Here is a 23,027-nt window from a genome sequence, read left to right on the forward strand (position 1 = left end):
AAAAAAAGAAAATATTGCAAATAGCCAAATCCAAGAAATAAAAAAAATATTTTTAAGTATTAATCTGTGTCTAGTTAGTTATTTTTTAAGAAAAAGGTGGATATGTGAACTTAGTGAACTATTATCTAAAAATAAAACTAATGCAAAATAAATAGAAGAAACTAAAATAACAAATAATACTAAATAAAAGGACGACGAATATAGTATTCAGTTTTTGTCAAAACTATCATTGTCGTCTTTGTTTGTGTGGTCTTAACGGAGTAGAGTACTCCATGCTGCATATAGTACATCTACTGAATATTGCATTGTGTAAGTGATTGAACTATTGATGTGATTGTTGATGAACAAAGTACATGAACACTCACTTTAAAACTTTTGGAGTTGTTTTGAGTCTAGAAAATTTTAATTTCTTTTAGTTGTCGAATTTCTAGTAGATTTGTAGATCAATTTTATTGCAAAACTAATTGTCGTTTTAAATACAGTACGTAACTTTTAATGAACGAAAACTACGCTTTAGTCATATTACTAAAAAAGAACTTATGAGCATTTATTTCATCCTGAAAAAGATTTTTAAATCTAGCAAAATAACAACTTTACTCATTAATTCAAATTTCTCGATATAATACTTCCTCATAGCATCGTTTCTCCCAAAAGGATTTGAAAAACGGAGCAATAAAAAGACTTGATGTATATATGTTCAATTGTTCATACAATTAGTCTTTAGCCATATACTTATCTATCCCTTTAAATCTGCTATATTGTTTTCAGAAAGTATGAATGTTCATCAGATCTTCGTGAAGTAAACTATCTAGTCATTATATCGAACGGTGGTAGACATACAGAAGAAAGAAGCAATTTAGACATATTCTATTTCATCATAAACTTCTATTTGAAGTTACAATAGATTGTTCACTAAACTATGCTACATTGAGCTTTCTGAACAACCCCATATTCGGGTGTTTAGAAAGTCGGTTTTCATCTACCAGATCGATTAGGCTAGTAACATTCGTCAAAACAAAAGAAAAAACCTCTAGGCTTGTCCTCGGTTAATGCCCTTGGGGTTTCGCCTGTGCTGTCCTTTTTAGCCATCAAAGAACTCGTGCCGGGAGATTCAGGAGGTAGGATGGAATTCTCTCGGGTGAATATTCGTGCAGGGATTGCTGGCTCAGGAGGTGCAATCGTAGTGTAATAATGAAGGAGCATTTGGATTATCTGAGAGAAGTTGGGTCGAGCACTCGGATCCTCATTCCAGCACGAAGTTAAAATTACCGCTAAATCTTCAGGAACGTCATCTGCGCTAGGCCTTACGTTCTGGAAAAGGATGGAAACCAAATCAACACTTCATTACGGGCAACAAAAACTCACATGCAATACACCTTTGGGGAATTATACATACATATGTCGATATTTTTTGGAACTTTTTCTAGAAACGTAATGTCCTTTGTGAATTGTGATGGACATTAGTAATACCGTCATGAATTCAATACTATCAAAACGAGCCAAGTAAAATTTGTCTAGTAACTGATCATGAGGAATTTGAACAATGTGGCTATTATTACCGGATATAAGCGGTCGACAATTTAGATAACAAAGTTTTGGCACAACAACAAGAGGAAGAAAATTTACATAAAGCTACCAAATGGCTCTATATTTAGAAGCCTCCATTTCATAATACGTCCAAAAATTCTAATGTTTATCAAAGGGACAACCACACAATGCGACCCATTAATCATCATTGTTAATAAGACATTGGAAGAAAGGGAGAGCTTCCTATCGAAACCTTTGCTGGAGGTGTTGAAGATTTTAAGATGATTTCCCCTCGCTTGCAACTTAAACACACTACCGCATGTAGTTTCTCTAGAAGATGAGCTTTAAATTCAACTAAAGCACCCGTAAATGGATGTGAAATTTGACACTTCATTTTCGGTCAAAAACATGCTAAATTTCATAGACGTTTAGTCTAAACATAATGCAATTGTAGCCTACTTGTACGTGACATTGCTATCAATGGCGGATCTCGAGAAACTTTTATGGAGTGTCCAACTTATTATGAAATCAAATAGTTTTAAAAATTAGCGGAGCCAAAATAAGGAGCTTAAATATATATGTATATATATATATATATATATATATATATAAGTTATGGGGGCTAGGCCACGCGGGTCTCAAAGAAGATACGCTATTGACTGCTATGCAATGTTATGTAGACTTGGAAATTTATATCGAACATGAGACAGTGTCCAAGTGTCAAACCCGACTAAGCTATGGAAAAATCCAATATTTTTTTGTCCAAAATGAAGTATCCAAGTATCTCAACTATGTCTGATTGTCAAGGATCCAACACGTGTACTTCGAGGTAAAATGGGAAGTTTGAGTAACATAGTAGGACGGTTTCAAGGAGACTCAAAAACATAGTCTAGTGGAGATAATGGGTTAAGTTCGTAAATTTTACCTTGAAAGCCGCTGCATATGCAGCCTGTAAGTTTGACATGCCTTCAAAAGGTAGCTTGTTATGCAGCAGCTCCCACAAGACAATTGCAAAGCTATATGCATCAACTTTGTGGTTGTAATGTTTCTTTTCACCTTGCCTCAAAGTAACAGTACTGTACAACTGCCATGGTAATAAAAATATCACAAACTTAATCCATTTAAGGTCATATTATCGGAAAATATTAAGCAGAATCGAAGTAAAGCACCTCAGGAGCCATCCACCGATATGTTCCTGTTTCAGCCGTCATCATCTCAGTCAATGATTCTTCTCTTGCTAAACCGAAGTCTGCAAGTTTTATTGTTTTGTGATCCGCCGTCAATAATAAGTTCTCTGCAAAAGATAAGAGAAGGATTAAGTACATTCCATTACCAGTGCAACATAATTCGCTAGCTAATTCGTCTTTTGAATTCACGATTCGCTCAAATTTGCCCAAGAATAGCCCCAAAACCGACCATAATTTGCTTTTTTCGATTCGCGATTCGCGAGGAGATTAGCGAATCACGTGAAACTGTCCTTACTCCAACGTCATTAAGCGGGCCCACCTAGGCTTGTTTCAAGGGGTCGGGATGTACGCAACCTATCCTCTGATAGTGATAACAAAGAGGTTGTTTCCAATTGACCCTTGGTAGCAAACATCGTCCGCAGCTTCACATAAATAAATAAGAAAGTACACATGATTTAATAAGTCATTTTAATTTGAAAAATAAGAATTATTAATCTTTGGCCCCACTGATATACGGGACATAGTAGGATTTAGTATCAAATATCAATAACTAAGCTGATCACAATTTGGAACTCTTTCATCTTTCGAAAGCTGCCGACTTCAGCCATTACTAATTTAAGCCTATAATCAAGTAACTACCTATACTACAAGTTCTTGGAAGGACCACATGTCTAGTACACCTTATTAATAAAAACAACAATTTTAACCAGAACCATCTCTATCGTTAATTATTTTTTGATGTTTCTCTATCAGAAATCCTGAACAACATAAACACACTATAATTGCATAAAAATATCAATTGAACTAAGATTAGATGCTAAAAGATGCAAAATACAAAATTCGGACTTTTGGTAATATCAGGAAGGTTGAGCTTATAAAGGAAGATATGGTTATATCGCGAGAACTTTGAACATAAACTTTTGGTAGATGCACAAAAATCCCGCTTTTGTATCTATCCCCATATATTATTTTCCGACCATATCTGACGTCTATAACGATAGTCGTACTCTCTTTTCATGGCATTTTCCGTACTTTTAGCACACCTCATCCTTTATTCAAGGTCCATGGTTATTTTAGGCCGAATCGGAGACTTTGAATTAGCTGGCGGTTCACTCTGTTGCCATTACTAATACTTATTCGCCCTTATGTTCCCTAGCATTTGGTCTCGTAGACCTAACGTATTGTCTACCATTTTCGGGTACCTTCACCCGGACTCAAATATAGCTCAACTGGCTCATGTTTATATCACTTTTTGTCTCCCGGAGCCTTTCACTATTTCTTTCCTTCATCACACTCGGGATAATTGATTATAACCTATTGACTTATGAATCCACTTTCACTCGAATATCATCAGCATCAAAGTCAATTAACATAACAAGTATAGAAATATTATCCACTAGAACCAATAAGAGTAAGAGGCACAAAAGATTTGGAGGTATTAGTACAGAGATACCTGGTTTTAAATCCCGGTGGATGATTCCATGAGCATGAAGGCATTCCATTGCACGAGCAATATCGAGGGCAAATCTTACCGCAATTCTTTTATCCAGACACTTTGGCCGCATATTCAGCAAGTATTTACGCAATGTTCCCCCCAACAAAAGCTCAGTAACAATCACCATGACGGGTTCTTTGCAAGCACCAATAAACTGTGAGCACATGAAGCTAAATAGAAGTCATAGGCAGATAAACAAAACTAAGCCTCAAGAAATTTGATGCAAATAACGACAATGCCAATGAATACTGTGGAATTCGAGTACCTCGACCAAGTTTTTGTGCTGAACTCTCGACAACATAGCTACTTCCCTCGCAAACCGACCCTCCCTCTTGACGATTTCCTCCGGCGTTTCTCCTCTATGAACAATCTTGATAGCAACATTTTGGTTCTTGTACCTAAAGGCATCCCATCATAAACAACCTCAATCAATAACCACATTACTCATTGATAACATAACCTATCTCATCAATCTTTCATCCCAAAGATATGCTTCACCGTTTATTCATACAAGTCTGTTACATTAATCAAACTCGAACACATCTTTGGGACAATGATAAATTTGGGCTTGCACACAGGACCCACACAAAGGAAATTTGATTGCACACAAACCAGATGAGGTTACATCCAAAAACCAGTTGGTAATAGGTGGAGTAGCCCATCAAGCTTATATGTTAGTCAACCTCTCTCTAACTGTTTGATGGGTGATCACATGTGGGTTATTTTTCCAACAGAGATTATATAATATAATTTTCCATATTTCACCATCTTGATTCAATACAATTTTCTTTACTCCCAGCTCCACCAAATATATAATTTTCCATATATAATATAACAGAAGCACATTATGTTCCCAATATAATTTAACCAAATTGATATCTTTATATGAGCAAATTCAGATAAACAAGAGTAAATTAGTGAACAAGAAAAGCTCAGATCTTAAACAAATTCCAAGGATGTTCTTTTATACATAAGCAAAGAAAGTCTTAACCACATAACTACAAAAAGGATATAGTTCATAATTTGATCCAAACAAGATAGATAAATTGACATCAAAAGAGCAGAAAGAGATTTGTCAACTTACTTTCCTTCATACACTTTAGCATGAGCTCCTTCACCAATCTTTGGTCCAACAAAGAGCAGATTTGGATCAACCAACCACTTAGAATCCAAATGAAACTCATCAACTGAATAAAATCTATTCCCAGATTCCATTATTTCCCTAAAATTGAATCAAATTACTTGGCTAAAACCCCAAAAATTTCCCCATCAACCAAAACTTTAGAACAAGAAATTTAACAATGAGAACTACAAAAAAACAAATGAATCAAGAAAAATGCTCAGGAAGTTAATCAGATTTCTGTTGTGTTCTCCAACTTAGTAGCAACTATCCAACATTAAGTTCAAAACCCACTACTCAAAGATCAAAATCTTACACAAAATGTCACAAAAAATGACATTTTTAGAGTCCATTATAGAGGAGAGAGGAAGATATGGATAGAACAAGCTACAAAGCTCAGAACCCAACAAAAGGGTACTTGAAAATTCATTGGAAGAAGAGCTAAAAATGCCAGAAACCCCCAGTTTGGGGGACAAAGGAAGGAGAGAGAAGAACCAATCAAACAAACAATCAATGTTTAAACAACCCAATTATTTTGATTTTCATATAAAAATAAAAAAGATCAAAACTTTAATACTTTTTTCCCCCTCTTGAATTCAACAAAAACAAAGAGTTAAGCTATATAATCACTAGCTAATAGGTTGAATGATGATTAGAAAAATAAGGGTTTGTTTGGTGTGTACTTGGTGTTATAAAACCTTACTCACGGATCTAAGGACAGAATCATGGGAAAGAGAGAGACTTGAGTGGATTAAAATAAAGGGAGACAAGAAAAGAGAGCTTGACATTAAAAAATAAAAAAGGAGTATGGAGTAAGTGTTTAGTGTTGAGTAGTGTAGTAAAAGAGTGGTGAAGGAGGCAAAACAATTACAAAAAATAATGGAAGTTGCACATGGAAATGGATCTTTCCAACATGATGGGTAGGCAAGAGTAGACTCAATATAAAGTATTCCTATTTCAATTTCAAAGTAGAAGACTTTGCTTGGACATAACCAAAACCCTCCTTACCTTGTGGTCTTTGGTTAATGACCTCTTCACCATGTTTTGTGGAGTAGTACTATGCTAGTACAATAACTTGTGTAAGGAAGTCTCTGATTATGCAAATAGGACCCATGATGTGGATTGTGGATGGTGTGATAATTATATGTTTAGAACTCAACCATATATAATACTCCGTTCAATTCAGAGTTAATATCACATTTATTTTTTGAATACTATTTAAGTTTCACTCTATTTACGTTTCACTCTTAATTTATATTTAATTCTTGATTTATAAGTTTAAATATAGTCAAATAGAATCTTATTTGATTCGTTTCAATGTTAAGGTTATCAATATCATTTTTTATAATTTTTAATTATATAAAACTAGAGACATTATGAATTGAATAAATGCGTTGATAAACATGTAAAAAGCAAATAAGGGAGTAGTATTTTTCTTGTCCCTTGAATTTGCATCCACGACAAATGAAGTGTTTTTGGATAAATAGAGAGACATTGAATTATATGGAAAATGTTGAAAAAGAGATAAAATATATAAATACGGTTAGAAGATTGTAATAGGGTCTATTGCAAAATAAGAAAATAGACAAAATGAGTGAGATATAGTAAATATGAAAATGAGGGATATGTCTACATAGTGGTTTGTATCTGCTTGAGAAGTGGTGCTCTCTTGAGAGATCGTCTTTTGTAAAGACGGCTCTCAAAAGTCCAGCCCAAATCTAATTTATGTTAATTTAAAAAAAAAACTGACGCGCGCGTGTGGATTGGAATGTAAAAAGTCACATATTATATTTAGGGGTATAATACTCCCTCCGTTCTTTTTTTATCTTTCACTTTGGGTTTTTCACATATATTAAGGAAGATAGAATCTTTGGGTTGTAGTGGGTATTATTTTAATTAAATAGTAGTGTGAAGTAATGATTGTAATGGAAGTATGAGGTTGTAGTGAGTATTATTTTAATTAAATAGTAGTGTGAAGTAATGATTGTATTGAAAGTATGAAAGAGAAAATAATTATAAATAAAAGAAAATGGGTACATTAAAAGAAAAGGGAGTTTTAAGGGTAAAAGTGGGATAAAAACTTTCTAAAAATAGAAAGTATTCTAAAGTGGAAGAACTTTTGAAACTACCCGTTATAGTAATGTGGAAGATCAAAAAGAATGGATGGAGTAATATTTATTTGGGGTTATAACATATTTGGTATTATGCTAGCATATATTTAAGGGTTATAACATAATATATTTAAATTTATAACACTATATAAATATTCGAGATTATAATATAATATATATGGCCATGGGGTTATAACAACATATATTTGTGGTTATAACATAATATATTTAGAGTTGTAACAATAAATATTTGAGGTTATAATATAATATATATGGGGTTATAACAACATAAAATTGGGGTTATAATATAATATATTTGGTGTTATAAAAATACTATACCCTCAAACACAGACCATTATATATCCAACTACATAATTTTAAAATCCCCAAATACATAATACTATAACCTCGAACACAGACCATTATATATCCAAATATATAATGTTATAATTTCAAACATGAACCATTATCTACCCACTATATAATGTTATAACCTTAAATGCAAATCATTATATACCCAAATATATAACCCCAAACACAAACCATTATATACCCAACTATGTAATGTTATAACCCTAAACACAGATCATTATATACCCGACTATACGCACGTGTTTAGAAAGTACGTTTAATTAATTTAAAAAAAAAAATTAAATTGTGCCGGCCCAAACTTGAGACGTCTTTACAAAAAACAGTCTCAAATAAGAATTTGTGATTTGATAAATATTTTAATGATATTTTTTATTTTATAAATTAATAGGAGAGTTGAATTGAATATACAAATTGGGAGAGATATCATAAAAAAAAAACTACTAGAGGAGGGTAAAATAAGTATATTTTCATATAATGTAAATAGCCTGTGTTATCTAGTAATTTAATTTTTTACTGCGTCAAAAATTTATTAAAAATTTCGATAATTAAATTTACTTAAAATTTGTAAACCTCTGTTCTAACTATTTTTAACAATGTACATCTAGTAAAAGTTAATTAAAAAAATAATTACCACATAAAATATAAAAAAGAGAAATTTAAGGCAAATTTACCTATTTTAAAAACACTACTATATTTCATGCCAATTTGGTGAGGACTGAGGAATGTATATTAGGGTATGTTGTATGTACATTAAAAGAAATATAGTTCATTTTGAAGTAATATTCTAATCTATAATTAAATAGGGTATCACTTGATAAGACTTTTGATTTGGATTTAATAAATACCATATTTCTCCCATAATAAAACAATAAGGAGATGTATTTTATACATTTTTACGGTTAATTAATTCAAAACGAGTCAAATCTAAATTAAATTGATTTTTATATTTTTTAACTTGAATAATTAAACTTTCTTATGTAAATAGAAGAACATTGATTTTGATAAAGACAATGTGATTTTCTTATTAAAATCTATTATTTATATCATTCTATGACTAACATTAATATAAAAATCAACAAAATCAATTAAGAATTACTTTAATATATTAAAATTGAGATTAGCTAGTCTCCTGAGAAATCGTCTCTTTGAAAGACATATCTCAAATCCAGCTCATTAAAAATTAATGTCTACTTGTGATATTCTTAATGCTATTTATATTATTCTTAATGCTTATATATTGTATTCTTAATTACTACTTCCAATACATTAAATATTTATTTATATGATATTTTAAAAAATATACAATAAATTGAGATTTGGTTTACACATAAAATGGATCGATTTTGTCAAGAACAAAGCAAAAGCACTAAACTTTAAATGGTTGACCCTTCTTTTGATTCATCTCTATTCTTTACTTTCAACCTCCAATTTCTCTTCCCTGCAAAGTGGAAATTGAGGGTAGAAAACCGATTTCGTTAAAATTTCGATCTTGTTCCTGCAAATTTTTCAATCAATTCATCATCTTCAACAAATTCGTGTCTCCGGTATCTCCTAGGTTATTTACTTCACAAATTTGACTTAAAAATTGAGCTTGTTTAATGATTTTTGCATATTTTCATTCAAAGGTCCATTCATTGTAATTGTGTGCTCAAATTCGTCTTTAATATCTTGTAATTTGCTTGCCTTCGACCTAATTGTTTTCGTATTCTTGCGTGGCGTGTGATCTTATGGTATACTCTAGGCAAATTTAGAAATGATTTTAGTTTGTCATTTTGCTAGGTTTTGCTACTGATTATCCCATTCGTGATTGTTTTCATACATGGAGTTTTATACATCCGATACTGATTAGGGGGAATCACTTAGTGGCATTGTGGCAATGTATTGTTGTTGTTGGCTTTGCTCATTACTTCATTATATATGCTTTGAGTTTTCTTTAGCCATTTTTTAGTGTTATATATCAATTATTGAGGCTGTTAAGATTCATGCATTTTGATTAAAGCTTGTTGATTTTGTGGTTTTTGGGGCACTTGGAGTGTTTATATTGGTGAAAAGTCATTAGGGTTGTTATGAATGGTATCATGAATGGTGTGACTTGAGTGCACAATTGATGTGTGCATACATATGTGACTCTGGGTTTGGAATCCAATGAGTTTGGTAATGTGGGTGATTAAGTTGTTAACTTAATAATTGTAGTGTTTAAGTGTGATTTATTGTGATGAAGTATTCATTGGAATTATTGGTGTTAATGATGATTAACGAAGAAGTGCAAAGAGTCTTGGAAGATACTTTGCTCGAGCAGAATCTGACAGAGGAAGTCTGATGGTCGCTCGACCAAGCGAGCTCTTTGGTTGGTCGAGCGGTCAGACAGAATGCACATAGTCTATAGCTCGCATGACTGAGCGAGCTCTCTGTTTCGGTCGAGCGGTTCCTCTGACATGCCTAGGATGCTGGTTTTCGACCTTTCAAGTTCTTGGAGCTGTTTCATATCATTCATTATTCAATATTAAGCATGTATTAAGTGAGCAATTGTCATTGAATGTACTTAGTACTATAAATAGAGCTCTTATACTCACTCAAACATATCATCAAACACAACCCCTAAGCCAAACACGTAGCCTTTTGTTTTATCTCTTACACAATTGTAATACTTCATTTGTAAGAGTATTTATACTCCATTGATATCATATAAACAGAAACTACACACGACGGAGGACGTAGCCATCATTGAGCTCCTTAAATCTTTGTGTCTCTTTGCAAATTTACATTATCAAACGTTGTTTTATTCTTTGTTGTTTGTATCGTTCATCTAAGTTTTTAGCGTCGTATCGATCTTGGCAAATTATTTCAAGGGTGATGATTACTCTTCTTCTTTTGAATACTTAGACAATGGCTTATATAGTTTATGAGGTGGCTTTTGACAATCACTCGGTTATTAGTAATTTTGCTCTGATATGGATTGCTAAGTTTTTTTTTTTCATTGCTGAAGCTGTTTTGATAATCTTTATATCTAGCAGAAATAAGTGTTTCTTAAATTTCATGATGTATGAAGTAACTTGATAACCTACCAAAATTCTACCAAACATCATTGTAGCATTCAACCTAACATCTCCATTACCCCAATGCCATTAAATGACTCCCATCATGGCAGAGTTTGGAGGGTCGGATGTATGCAACTTTACCCTTAGTTATGACAAAGAGACTACTTTCAACCCTTGTTAAACTTTTTAATGTTATACCATTTGCGAGTGCTAATTCAGAAATACTCCATCTCAGTGTAACATGATTTGCAAGGAGATTAGTGAATCATGTAACAGTGCTCCATCCATCGCTATGATTTTTTATATTATCTTTTGATTTTTTTCAAGGAGAATGGGAAGTTGGTGGAGGTAAACAGTGGTGAGAGATAGATAGATAGATAAATAGTGTCGCCATAAAAAGAATTTTTGACAAAATAATTGGTATAGCCAATTAGAAAATTGTAGCAAATTGAAGGGAACACAAGGACTGAGGGAGCAACTAACAATTCTTTGAATTAAGGATAAAGACTTGGCATTTAATTTTGTTTGTATACATATATCTCATTTTTTACGATTGTGTTGGTCTTTTGTTTTCAGTCTGAGTTCTGTTAAAAAATCTATTTGCAGCTATAGCAACATCTTCAGTTGCTTTAGTATGTATTGAGTATGAGTGTTTGATGCATTGCTAGTTTTGAAGAGAAATTTCAGTCAAGAAAAGTGTTGGGCTAGGTTGTCATTGCATGACACTGTCATCTGATTGCATGATTGCGTTAACTCAGACCAGTTCACGTGCCATCTGCGCTTCAAATTGATACTTTTAATTAAAAATTCAATTTTCCAGAGTAGCTTTTTGATTCTTGCTTTACCATCAGCAGGAGGATGGTAACCGGAACTTCTCTGGAAGACGGAGAGAGGAACCCCAAAGGAGTTACCCGGTCATGGGGCCCTGCTGTGTCCGGACAGTCAGTTTCAACTAGTGGCAGTATGGGATCACCATCCAGCCGGAGTGAAGCTGGAATGGCAACACCCGCTCGTGATAATACTGCTCTTAGGCTAAGCCATTTAGAGATTCATGGTGATGACTCTGCCTCTCAGGGTGCTGTTGTGTAAGTCTCTTCCATATTTCCATTTGAAGTTGCTACATAGTTCTGTAATGCTTATATGTTTTCTTTTTGTTCTTTAAATTCCTATGGAATTTGAAATCGTCTTGTGCATCTTTTTCTTTTTGCTGTGATGCTGCTTGTTCACAAATTCATTTGGTGTCATTGCTGTTTTTTCATGTCTTAATGTAGTTACTTTCTTATATTCTGGATTGTGTCGCTAGTATGGTATGTTTTCATTTTCTGGAATCTCGTCATTATCATATTTATCAACCTCTGACCAGGAGTAAGAAGAAAAAAAGAGGTCAACGTGCTACTGGAGCTGATAAAAGTGGTCGTGGACTTCGGCAGTTTAGTATGAAAGGTAACAGCTAATCTCCAGCAATTACTTTCAGTTAGAAAACCAATATGTATCGCTTGGGTGTTTCAACTCTTGCATTTCTGTTTCTAAATGATCTTTTGTGGCTGTGTACATGGCTAATATGTAAAAAATTGATAGTTTGCGAGAAAGTGGAGAGCAAAGGAAGGACAACATACAATGAGGTCAGCTGCTTTCTTGAATGTTAGGCTTTTTTGCAATTTCTTTCTTTGGAGATCTGAACTAGAAATTTTTTTAATTTCTTGCACTTCGCAAATGGTGAAGCTTTTCTCAGCAATGCGATGCACTTTGTATCTTTTGTCTGACGATTATTTTTTAAGATAAACCTTTTGTAGTGGTTGTCATAATGAATTATACTAGCTTAAACTTTTGCATATACAGTTACCGAATTCCTGCAGCAGATTGTGCTATTGTGAACATGAGGTTTCAAGTTGTGGTGCTGTTTAGATTAACGTTTTATGTATAGTAGCTTGAATTTTCGGTGAACACCTGGTTTCTTATATTTAGAATAAGTTGAAATAAATGGTTAGACTTACAGTCTTCACTAATATTGATAAACCTCAATTTGTGTCCGCAAACATGTGATTACTCTATTAGCTAGTTAACTTGTTAAAAGTGGAAACTTAATGACTTTTTAATTGGTGTAAATTTATTGAGAAGCAAAATGGACAGAAATGTACGGAATTCTCTAATTTTTCTGTTGTTATAATGTTCGGCTTGGTATGATGGAATCCCGTGGAGAGTAAATGTGAAGTTTTTTCAAGTAAAAATAATCTTTTGCGTTGATTTTCATAGTTTTTCCATCATCTTTTAGGGAATACTTTTATAAGGGATGATTTTTCTATATCTACTCCCATTTACCTTTCCAAAAGAATTTCATACTTTTCTAGAATTTTGGTCATACTTCCTCATTGAATACAAGTTAACCAACTCATTGTAACTCTCTTGGGTGAACATGCTTAGAACATGGCTACAAAATGTTTATAAGTCAGGGGTCTTTTTTCCTGGTAAAGAAAAAGTTTAATACTTAGATAAGACGTCCTTATCACATAAGAAAATTCAAAATTTACATTAAGATTCTCCATTCATTTCTCCAAATATCTACTAATGAAAAATCGAAAACAATCTATGGGCCTTCACAGAGCTTTTAGTGTGAATCATTGTGTAAGTACATGTTTGTTCGTCCTGTTACATGCTAGGGAGTTGCAGTAGCTTCGACAAGCTGAAAAGGAGATAAGAAAAGGCTGCATCCAGATCTAAGGCAAATGTATTTTCTGGATTACTTGATGTTTTCTTATTAGTAATTTTTGGGGGCCAGACCAAGAAAGTGAGCAGTTTATGCCTGGCTCTTATGAAATTCTCGGTTTATGCTATTTTTCACCTTTACCATTCTGATGTTTATTTCTGCTAAAAGCTGTTACTTGCAGCTCCTGAGGTTGCAGCATTACACTTTTGGTGCTTAATTTCTTTTCTTACTCATTGTTGAGTGGCTGTGCTTTGAGATCTGATTATTGGAACAACGTCAGGTAGCAGATGAACTAGTTGCTGAATATGCAGATGCAAGTAATGCACCTGGGCCCAATGAACAGGTATCTTTATTTTTCTTTACAAGATAAACTTTTGTGTGATTAGAAGTTCAGGAGAAACGGAAGTGTAATTGTTTATTTGTTTCAGCCGGGGTATGATGAGAAAAACATTCGCCGGAGGGTGTACGATGCACTGAATGTTCTTATGGCAATGGATATAATTTCCAAGGATAAAAAGGAAATTCAATGGAAAGGTCTGCCTCGAACAAGCTTGAATGATATTGAGGAGTTGAAGGTGTGGAATTCATCTCTAACTCTTTCTTTTAAATCTATTATGCTGTGTAAAGTAACCTATCAACTCGTTCAACAATGCAGACCGAGCGGCTTGGACTGAGAAATAGGATAGAAAAGAAAGCTGCATACTTGCGGGAATTGGAAGAACAAGTAATGATCATTTCTTAATATTGCACCATTAATTATCTTCTTAGATGTTACTACTGTAAAGTACATGTAATTGTTAGAATTTGGTACTTATATTACTCATCTACAGCTTTCAGTGTAGCTTACTAATTCTTATGGATCCTTGAAGTCTGTAGGATATCAAAACCTCATACATCGTAATCAACAGTTGTATGGCAATGGGAATGTGCCTACTGGTGGTGTAGCTTTACCTTTCATTCTGGTTCAGGTATTGCATGTGCTAAATGTCACTTCTCTTTTTCTTTCATTCTGCTGTCATATCGGGTTTAGGTCACATCCATGACGAGTTATGTATGGATCGATTGTGACTGGACGTCTATTTCAAGTTGGGTCAAAGCAGATTATATTTTATTTCCAATTATTTTTTTTCCGAATATCTACACGTGATAAGTGTTCGCATTAGGGTAATGAAATGTTGTTGTATGATGAAATTATCAAAATCAGTCGCATTTATTCACGTGATTGGTTGGTCATTTTGCTTTTGGTTACAACCTTTCAAGTTTTTCCATGTTTAAAGAATACTAATCGTGGAACTATTTATTAAACTGAAATGAACTGTGCATTGCTTGGGGTATGAAAAGTTACTTTATGAATAATAAGAAATTCTTCCATAGTATCCTGAATCAAAAACTAATCATTTTGATTGATTTTGCGAATCACAGACTAGACCGAATGCTACTGTTGAAGTGGAAATATCAGAAGACATGCAGCTTGTGCATTTTGATTTCAATAGGTGAGTACAAATCCTTCAAACTGATACAAATAATAAAGTGTCGAGTCGATACTTTGCAGATTTGCTTAAAACCCTTTTTGTATAAAACTTCTCGCTAACTCTATAGCGGTTACGTTACGCAAATTCTTTAATTTTGTTTCTTCATGCCCTTCAATGCAGTACCCCATTTGAACTCCATGATGACAATTACGTTCTGAAGCAAATGCAGTTTTGTGACAAACCCCCAAATGATGGTGGGGCTTGCAGTACTCCGGGTAGTCAAGGTGAAGGCATCAGCATAGCTAGCACATACCATCCTCAAATCTCCGAGCCTTCTTCGCCTAAAATGCATCACAACCAAATTTCTCAGCCACCATCCCCACCCAAATTATATCAAACTCAGAATTGTACTTCGCCATCATCATCAAACACATACCAACCTCAAATGCCATTTCCACCTTCTCAGTCAAATACAACAATAAAGACTCCCTCGTCTCCGCCCCTTCCCGGAATCCTTAAAGCCCGTGTGCAGCATGAAGGTTAGAGCAGAACTGTTGAACTATGTGTATAATAAGTTCCTATAAACCTGACTCTTGGCGGTACGCCGTCAACCTCTCAATGTGGCAATTTCAGCTGGAGAGGTATTTAGAAGTAAGACTGAACTCATGAGTTACTCTTCTCTTCTACTGCAGATTTATAGGAATTCAATGTATCATCATTTTAATTATAGATTAATCGTTAATTATTCTTATCTTCACTTTAATTCTGTAGAAATGATTAGCCTTTAGCTGTATTGTACAACTATGGATGAACCCAGAAGATCCATTGCTCTTAACTTAGTGCTGGATATGATAATTCTGTAGGTTATTTTCTGAAATGGATCTCATATTTGTTGATTGATTGTTCTTGTACAAAAGCTTCATGGTAATCTAAAATCATCATATACTGAAAATTTTCAGGGTTTGGAATTTGGATGCACGATCTTATATATGTTTGTGTTTCTTCGATAAAATTACAATCGAAGTCTTGATACCAATTATCCAAGACTCTCTTCAAGCTCAATCACAACAAATGCTATTAACTCAACATACAAAATTAGTTCACATTGTCGTAACTTGAACAAATAAACCCTTGACTTATTTAATTAAAAATTACTCCATCGGTAGAGTTAACAATTATTTCTATACAATCAAAAACATGCTCGTCCTACAAATATAGAGTTTGACAACAAATGAAAACACAAATATAAAACAAGTGTATGAAAGTAGGAAAATTTTTTTGAAAGTAGGACAAAATTACTACAACATACAAGTTAACACATTTCATAACCCAATGCAATTAAGTAATTTTCACCTAAAGTGAATTTTATAAGGATCAAATATACACAATTTTACCCTTATTATAATAAAACTAACAAAAAATAATTTTCGACTAACCCTTAATAGCAAAGCAAAGTCATGGACAAAATTACTAACACAAAAATATATATATATACTATACTAAACGCCATATCCCAAAATAGTTCAACCAAACAGACCCAAAATATCAAAATAGCAAGGGCACAGCCTTGGCAAAAAGAAAAACAGATAGTTCATGCCTAAGTGTAAGGAATTATTTAGTTTACTGACAAAATAGAAAATATATATAGATAAACATAAATATAATGCATCATTAGTTTTAGTTGGAGGCTTCAACTAAGGTAGCTCCCCAGCGATCAGATCCATGACCACACGCGTTATACTTCCATTATTTTTGGTCAGCAGCTTGTGGTTTGTCACTCTATCTTCGAAGCCCTGCATACGAAAAAATAATAAAATCAAAGTCATTATCAACCTCGAAACTAGGTTGATCATAAAGAACCTAATCATCAAATGTTAAACCACACTTGCCATCTCTTCCAGCTCTTTGAGCATCGGATCCCATTCAGAAACACCAAAGAGAGCATCCAGAGACCGCTGCATGTCATACCCGTTTACCCTCAGAACCGTTTTATTCAAGTCATTGTCCTTAAAACCCATCTGGTCCAATTCCTTCAGTAAGGTTGTTTCAATGTCATTTTTTCCAGTATCTTGTTCAAGATCACAACTTTTGTTGTTCATGATAGTAGAAGAGCAGGCAGAGGATGTATCAGATGTATCGATGCTGGAGAATATTCGAATAGATGGAGGAGCATACGGTGATTCATGGCTTTCATTTACTTTAACATCAACATTACAAACAGACGATGCCTTGTGAGTTACAGCATTATCAGCATCAATATTAGGCAGTGCTGATGATGAAGCTGCAGGAGCAGCACCCGAGGCGGTAGTCATATTATCAGCAGCATGAGAAGAAACCATTTCGAACGGGAAATTCAAATCTATCTCAGTCTTAGGTCTCTGTTCAGCAGTTGGTGGACCTATAGGAACTGGTGAGTCGAGATTCAGTTCAGCTCCTACAGCTCCAAAACTCTCAGATTGGAGAAGATTCAAGTTTCGCCCAATTCTTTCAAGAGTCAAATCCGCAGACTCATCAACCTGATTGAGTAAAAGAAAAGAGTACAAATCACATAAATCAGTGTCATTCAAAATAAGCAGTAGAAGTATCTGGGATCACAAAAACAAACCTGTATTAGAACCCACACTCTCTGGCCAAACAACTGCCCAGAGTGGTCAGCCATCCTCCAATAAGAAATATATTTGCCGGGCAACTCCGGTGCAACAAAGTCAACTGCTATATCAATCTCTTTACCCACACTGACACCATCAACGGGGATCTAAAAGTTTCGGGAACAAAACAATAATTCCTAAGATTCTCATAGCAGCAGAAGACATTTAAAGGAACAAAGTTTAACTGTTTAAGAGATAGATACCTCAATCTCAACCGAATCAGAGGCACTGAACCGGTCTCCATCAATCCAAAGAAATCGTAATCCACGATTCCATGAAAGCGTGCCATTGTTGCGCAACCTCCATATCTTCGTAAAAGGAGTCAATGGGGCCATCACTGTCCCATCCATGACGTTCACATCCATGATGAAGTGACTGTCAAATCTAAAGCGAGGATACTTTCCTGCATGCCGCCTTAATGTACGTGGTTGTTGCACGTGAGGGATGCGGAAAAAAGTGGAACCCTACAAATGTTTCTTTGAAGTAAGATAAGACTCCTCCATAAAACTCAATGGCCAAAAGAAGATTAGTGGTAATACATACAGGGTCGCAGAAATCCTTGGTACACGGATGTCTGTAAGGCAAAGGGAAATCTATTCTGAAGTACTCTAGATCATTTCCCATTTGTTCAAAGCAGATTCTGCACAAATCATAATCATGTTTTCTGCACAAAGAATGCCATAAAGTTATATCAATAGAATCATGACAACATTGTTAGGCTGTCCTAAAAATCATAATATAGATAATTCTTACACTTTGGACTTAAACCGCGGTCCAGTGATTGGATGAACCCCACAGCCATCACAGCGGACTCCTTTGTGGAAGTTGGGGCCCAAACTAGTCTGGAAGATTCCATTAGATGTACGAACAGGTGTCTGATTAGGATAGATGGGCTCACACGGGAAAGGTGGGAATGTAGGAAGCTCTCCTGAAAAGGGACACTCACCTACAGATTTTAAATCAAAACATGGCCTCGAAAGGCTTCCACCATCAAAATGTGAACTCTTATTGACACCATGGGCGGATTTACTTGTAACATTTTCAGAAGAAACACATTTTTTCAAGCTATTTTTGGAACAATTAGTGACATGGCCATCAGCACCAGAGTTCCTATCAACATTTGTGTTATCCTCCATCAACTTCAAATTATACTTGTTTTTTTCAAACTCATCCAGGTTTACATCCTCGCCTCTGTGCATCAGCCATTGCCTGTAAGATGGAATGAATTCTGCTTTTCCAGTGGATTCATTATTTTTAGGAGACAGTTGGGCAATATTAGAAGTTTGACTATCATTATGCTTCACTCCTCTATCCATAGAAGCATCAACCTTCTTACTTTGAGATTTTTTCTCGGGGGTAGTACTGCCATCAGAAGGAGATGCATTTAAGTAAGACTGTCCCACTTTTGATAATCCATCTAAGAGATCACCAAGTATAGGAGACGTAGATGCAGCTTTTTCTGTCAAGTCAGAACTGATCTTTGAAAAAGCATGACGTAGAGGCACAGGTACAGTTTTCAACACTTCAGTAACATTCAGATAATTTGGATCTGAGGATACTTTAGGTGTGGACTGTTCAGCAGATGCAGCAATAGGTTTATCTGTTTTCATACAAACAGTAATCCTAACTGGATTCAGGCACTGACTCAATACATCATGCAGATCTTCATCATCAACAAGCGTAACCAGGTCATCATCTTCGTCTATATAAGTCAAGTTGAAGCATGTTGTTGATGGCAAGTTGAAAAGAGAACAGATCTTCAGCCTCAGACCTTCCATGTTGAGATCCATCCTCTTCTCCAGTACGGCCCGGTCCTCAGTAGAGAAAACACGAACATTGAAACGCCTGAGTGTATCTTCATATTTCACCTGAATAATAGCATAGAAAACAGAGCATTAAGAGAATATCATGGACAAAGATCCATTGCGTTTCACAACCCTAAACAATGCAAAAGCCTCAACTCGAAACAAACAAAAACTGGTAACCAACAATATTTGTCGATATCTATATCAAGAAAATGGAAGCCATCCTAATTAGCAGGTTAATAAATTTGATTGTGAAGGATCAAGTAACAAAAGAAAAAAATCATCTTCTAGAAAGATAAATCCTAATTGCACCTTGCACACAATCACTCTCACATAACCCATAATTTCCAAAAATTATACTCACATGACAAAGATCCAAAAAAAAAAACTCATTCCTCTTCTGATAAGTTTATTTCTCCCAGAAAAAAAAAGAAAGAAGTCAGAACAACGGCCAATCAAGTCACAAATGCAAAAGCACAAATGAACAAAATCAACACGTCCAAACTGATTATAGAAGCCTAATCAACTAAGGTTAAATCAAAGATGAACTCAATCCTATCAGATAACTGGCAATTTCATTTGTGTACAATTTCGTATAAAATCGCACAATTTTAGCATTAACAAAATTTACAACACTAAAAAACAAAACATAGTCATCATTTAACAACAAAAATCAAACATTTGAAAAAAAAAAGCAATTTCATCATATAATTAAGAATTTAAGATTGTAAAAAAAGTATACTTTTTGGAACAAAATCAAAACCAAATAAACAAGAAGATGGAGTAAAAACATAAACTTACTTTGAACAATTGACAAGAAATTGCACTTCTTTCACATATATAACAAAAATAAATCACAAATACAACAAGAATTAACAAATTATTATTCAAACAACAAATCAACAACAATAATCAAAAAAGAAAAAACATCAGTTCAGCAAAATCAATACTAGAATTGAAAAAATCCGTAAAAAACTAACCTTAAAAACAACCATGTCATTATTAGAGAATCCTAGATTTTTTGGGAAACTTTTATGATAAAATTAAATGAGACAAAATTATAATAGTGAATCTATAAATCTAACAAAGTTACTTTCTGAATTTAAACACCCATTGGAAATATATTTAAAAGTAACCAATAAAGAAGATGATTTCAAACACAACAGACAGATGCTAAGCAAGATAAGTTGCATCAACTCAAATCTAGAGGTGATCAATCCAAAGAGTTCAGACTTCTTCAAGCTATTTTTTGGTTACATAAATAGATTTCATGAAAAACGCACAATTCAACGATGAGGAAATTTATAACACTAAAAAACAAAAATATATCATCATCCTTCACCAACAAAAAAGGCGACTTCATTATACCATATACTCCAAACGGGCGAAATCAGAATATTTTTGGATCAACATATCACCGATTAATGAAATCCAATAAACAGTATAATCATAATAAAAATGTAAAATATGAACAATTGACAAATAATTTCACTTCTTTCACATTGAATTATACCCAAAATAAATCAAAAAATACCATGCAAAAATAAACAATCAAACAATTACTAAATCAACAATAATGATTCTAAATACATCTTTTCAAAAAACTCAGCACTAGAATTGAAGAATTCTTCAAATTCTAACCTAGACTTTTATCATCAAAAAGAAATTAAAACTGATAATTATAGAAACAGAACTATAATCGCCGATTGCTTAGAAACTCTAACAGAAACCCTTCTTCATTCGCATTAAATTAAACCCAAAATAAATCACAAAAACACGCACAGCAAATTATTAGATAGTCAACAAATAACAATTATGACGAGAAGAAAAAACATTAATTTAGTAAAATCAGTACTAAGATAGAAGAATTCTTCAAATTACTCACCTTAAAAACAACCGAATCCATAGTCACCACTTAGAAAATTGTTAACCCTAATTTATGATATTATTTTTTTGGAGATTCTTATGATAAAAAAGAAAGTAATATGGAGAATTAAATGATTTGGTGTTATAATTTCGAATTATATAAATCTATAAGAAACCCTATCTAATTCACCTATTATTTTTCTCAAACTCTGTTATATGTTACCGATTAAATCGGATAATAATTATGACTTTGTGTATTTGTTTTATTTATATAAATAAAAGTAGAAAATAGAAAATGGTTAAGGTTAAATATTCATCAAGCTAAACTACTACGCTAAGGAAAATAAATAAACAAAGCTTACAAAGGGTACCTTCCGGAAATTTCTTAAGACACTTTAGGAGATTTTGACTTGTGTACTCGGCTTCATAAAGGGCCCACCGGCCCAGCACACTTTTTTTTTTTTTCAAATAGCACACTTATTTTATAATCGGTTAATTTTGCGAGCGACTGTTTAATATAAGATTAATAGTATAATTGGTTTAATTATAGTTTTTTAATACTCGATTAGTAATTGATTTATTTAAGGTTTTGATTTATATGGTCAAAAATAATTTCTTTTATATGTTATAATTGATCATTTTATATAGAATTATAATTGATCATTTTAAAGTTTAAATTGATCATTATAACGACGAAATCGAAGACTTTAAAAAATTGATTTATTTAAAGTTCTATACTTGTAAATAGAAATATATCACTTTAATGTTAAAATTGATCAATTTTATATCAAAATTGAATTTTTTACAGATATCTTCTAAAAGTTATAATCAATCACTTTGTATTTTTTAATGTCGAAATTAATTATTATAAAATAATTGATAATTGATTAATAGAAATTGATCAATTCAATGACAAAATTGATCATTTTTAGGTTAAAATTAAAATTTTTTATTCTAATTGATCTATTTATGGTTTATTTTTAGTTGACTAGATACTTTAAGGTCAAAATTGAATTTTTATTCTTTAATTTCTTGAATTTGAATATTTTTTAGTTTTCAATTTTAGGCTTTTTGGCCGACCCATATAGACGGTCTCAATATGAGATCTTCTCGCACAAGTTTTGTGTTCTATAATTATACAAACTTTTTAATGTTTATTTAAAAATTATATAAGAAGATACAATACTCTAACTATTTAAACTCTAAGTCCATAGTCTATTTACTTTGATAGTATGAACATTTAGAGTTTTAATTCGCTACCTTATCTATTTCTCCTGCACCGTCAAATTTCTTGTTTTTTGAGAATATTTCTTTATTTGAATATTTTGGACAGTGCGTTGTATTTTCTTAAGATTGTATTTTAAATTTTTTATGTCGGCATGCACATTTATCCACAGGTCTCACCTGCTAAAAAAGAGGATAAATAGCAACAAAAAATCGTAATGGCGAATAGACTTTTGAAAAATCGATCCCACCGACAAATTTTTAAAATTATGTGGTCCACTACACATCCAAATCCAACCATAAACACCTTTATACCTCTCATTCCAAACACTAACTAAGATCTATCATTACTTTTGTTACAAAAGGAAAAACTATAAACTGCCATGAGAATTCCTTAATCACAACTCCACATTTTCTAGCTCTTACGTGGAACGATTTTTCAATTCTGTCCAATGGCC

General features: G+C 33.3%; 3 protein-coding genes across 6 annotated transcripts; 1 reads left to right on the top strand and 2 right to left on the bottom strand.

Annotated features, from left to right (window-relative positions):
* Window positions 1-845: 845 nt before the first annotated feature.
* LOC130798235 (serine/threonine-protein kinase STY13) lies at window positions 846-6,361 on the bottom strand. Its single transcript, XM_057661138.1, has 6 exons — window positions 5,294-6,361; window positions 4,475-4,607; window positions 4,168-4,363; window positions 2,697-2,821; window positions 2,453-2,611; window positions 846-1,311 (listed from the first exon to the last, which is right to left on the bottom strand). Exons 1-6 carry the CDS (start codon window positions 5,422-5,424, stop codon window positions 997-999), a joined length of 1,059 nt encoding a protein of 352 aa, XP_057517121.1. The 5' UTR covers window positions 5,425-6,361; the 3' UTR covers window positions 846-996.
* A 2,803-nt stretch (window positions 6,362-9,164) lies between these two features.
* On the top strand, window positions 9,165-15,978 carry LOC130797482 (transcription factor-like protein DPB). Of its 3 annotated transcripts, none has more exons than XM_057660080.1 (10): window positions 9,165-9,367; window positions 11,702-11,935; window positions 12,214-12,293; window positions 12,429-12,472; window positions 13,835-13,897; window positions 13,983-14,129; window positions 14,210-14,278; window positions 14,424-14,522; window positions 14,977-15,047; window positions 15,207-15,978. In XM_057660080.1, exons 2-10 carry the CDS (start codon window positions 11,709-11,711, stop codon window positions 15,568-15,570), a joined length of 1,164 nt encoding a protein of 387 aa, XP_057516063.1. In that variant the 5' UTR covers window positions 9,165-9,367; window positions 11,702-11,708; the 3' UTR covers window positions 15,571-15,978. The 3 variants fall into 3 exon arrangements, with proteins under 3 accessions (XP_057516063.1, XP_057516065.1, XP_057516064.1); XM_057660082.1 differs by having other exon boundaries at window positions 11,705-11,935; XM_057660081.1 differs by having other exon boundaries at window positions 9,165-9,356.
* Window positions 15,979-16,364: 386 nt separating this feature from the next.
* On the bottom strand, window positions 16,365-21,722 carry LOC130797481 (protein JOKA2). 2 transcript variants are annotated; one of them, XM_057660078.1, is made up of 7 exons: window positions 21,365-21,722; window positions 18,428-19,542; window positions 18,218-18,338; window positions 17,878-18,138; window positions 17,632-17,781; window positions 16,916-17,542; window positions 16,365-16,819 (listed from the first exon to the last, which is right to left on the bottom strand). In XM_057660078.1, the coding sequence occupies exons 1-7, from the start codon at window positions 21,383-21,385 to the stop codon at window positions 16,721-16,723; spliced, it is 2,394 nt and encodes a 797-aa protein (XP_057516061.1). In that variant the 5' UTR covers window positions 21,386-21,722; the 3' UTR covers window positions 16,365-16,720. The 2 variants fall into 2 exon arrangements, with proteins under 2 accessions (XP_057516061.1, XP_057516062.1); XM_057660079.1 differs by lacking the exon at window positions 21,365-21,722 and adding an exon at window positions 20,460-20,833.
* Between the last annotated feature and the right edge of the window lie 1,305 nt (window positions 21,723-23,027).

Source organism: Amaranthus tricolor, chromosome 13, assembly GCF_026212465.1.
Source record: "Amaranthus tricolor cultivar Red isolate AtriRed21 chromosome 13, ASM2621246v1, whole genome shotgun sequence".
In the NCBI taxonomy this organism is placed as follows: Eukaryota; Viridiplantae; Streptophyta; class Magnoliopsida; order Caryophyllales; family Amaranthaceae; genus Amaranthus; species Amaranthus tricolor.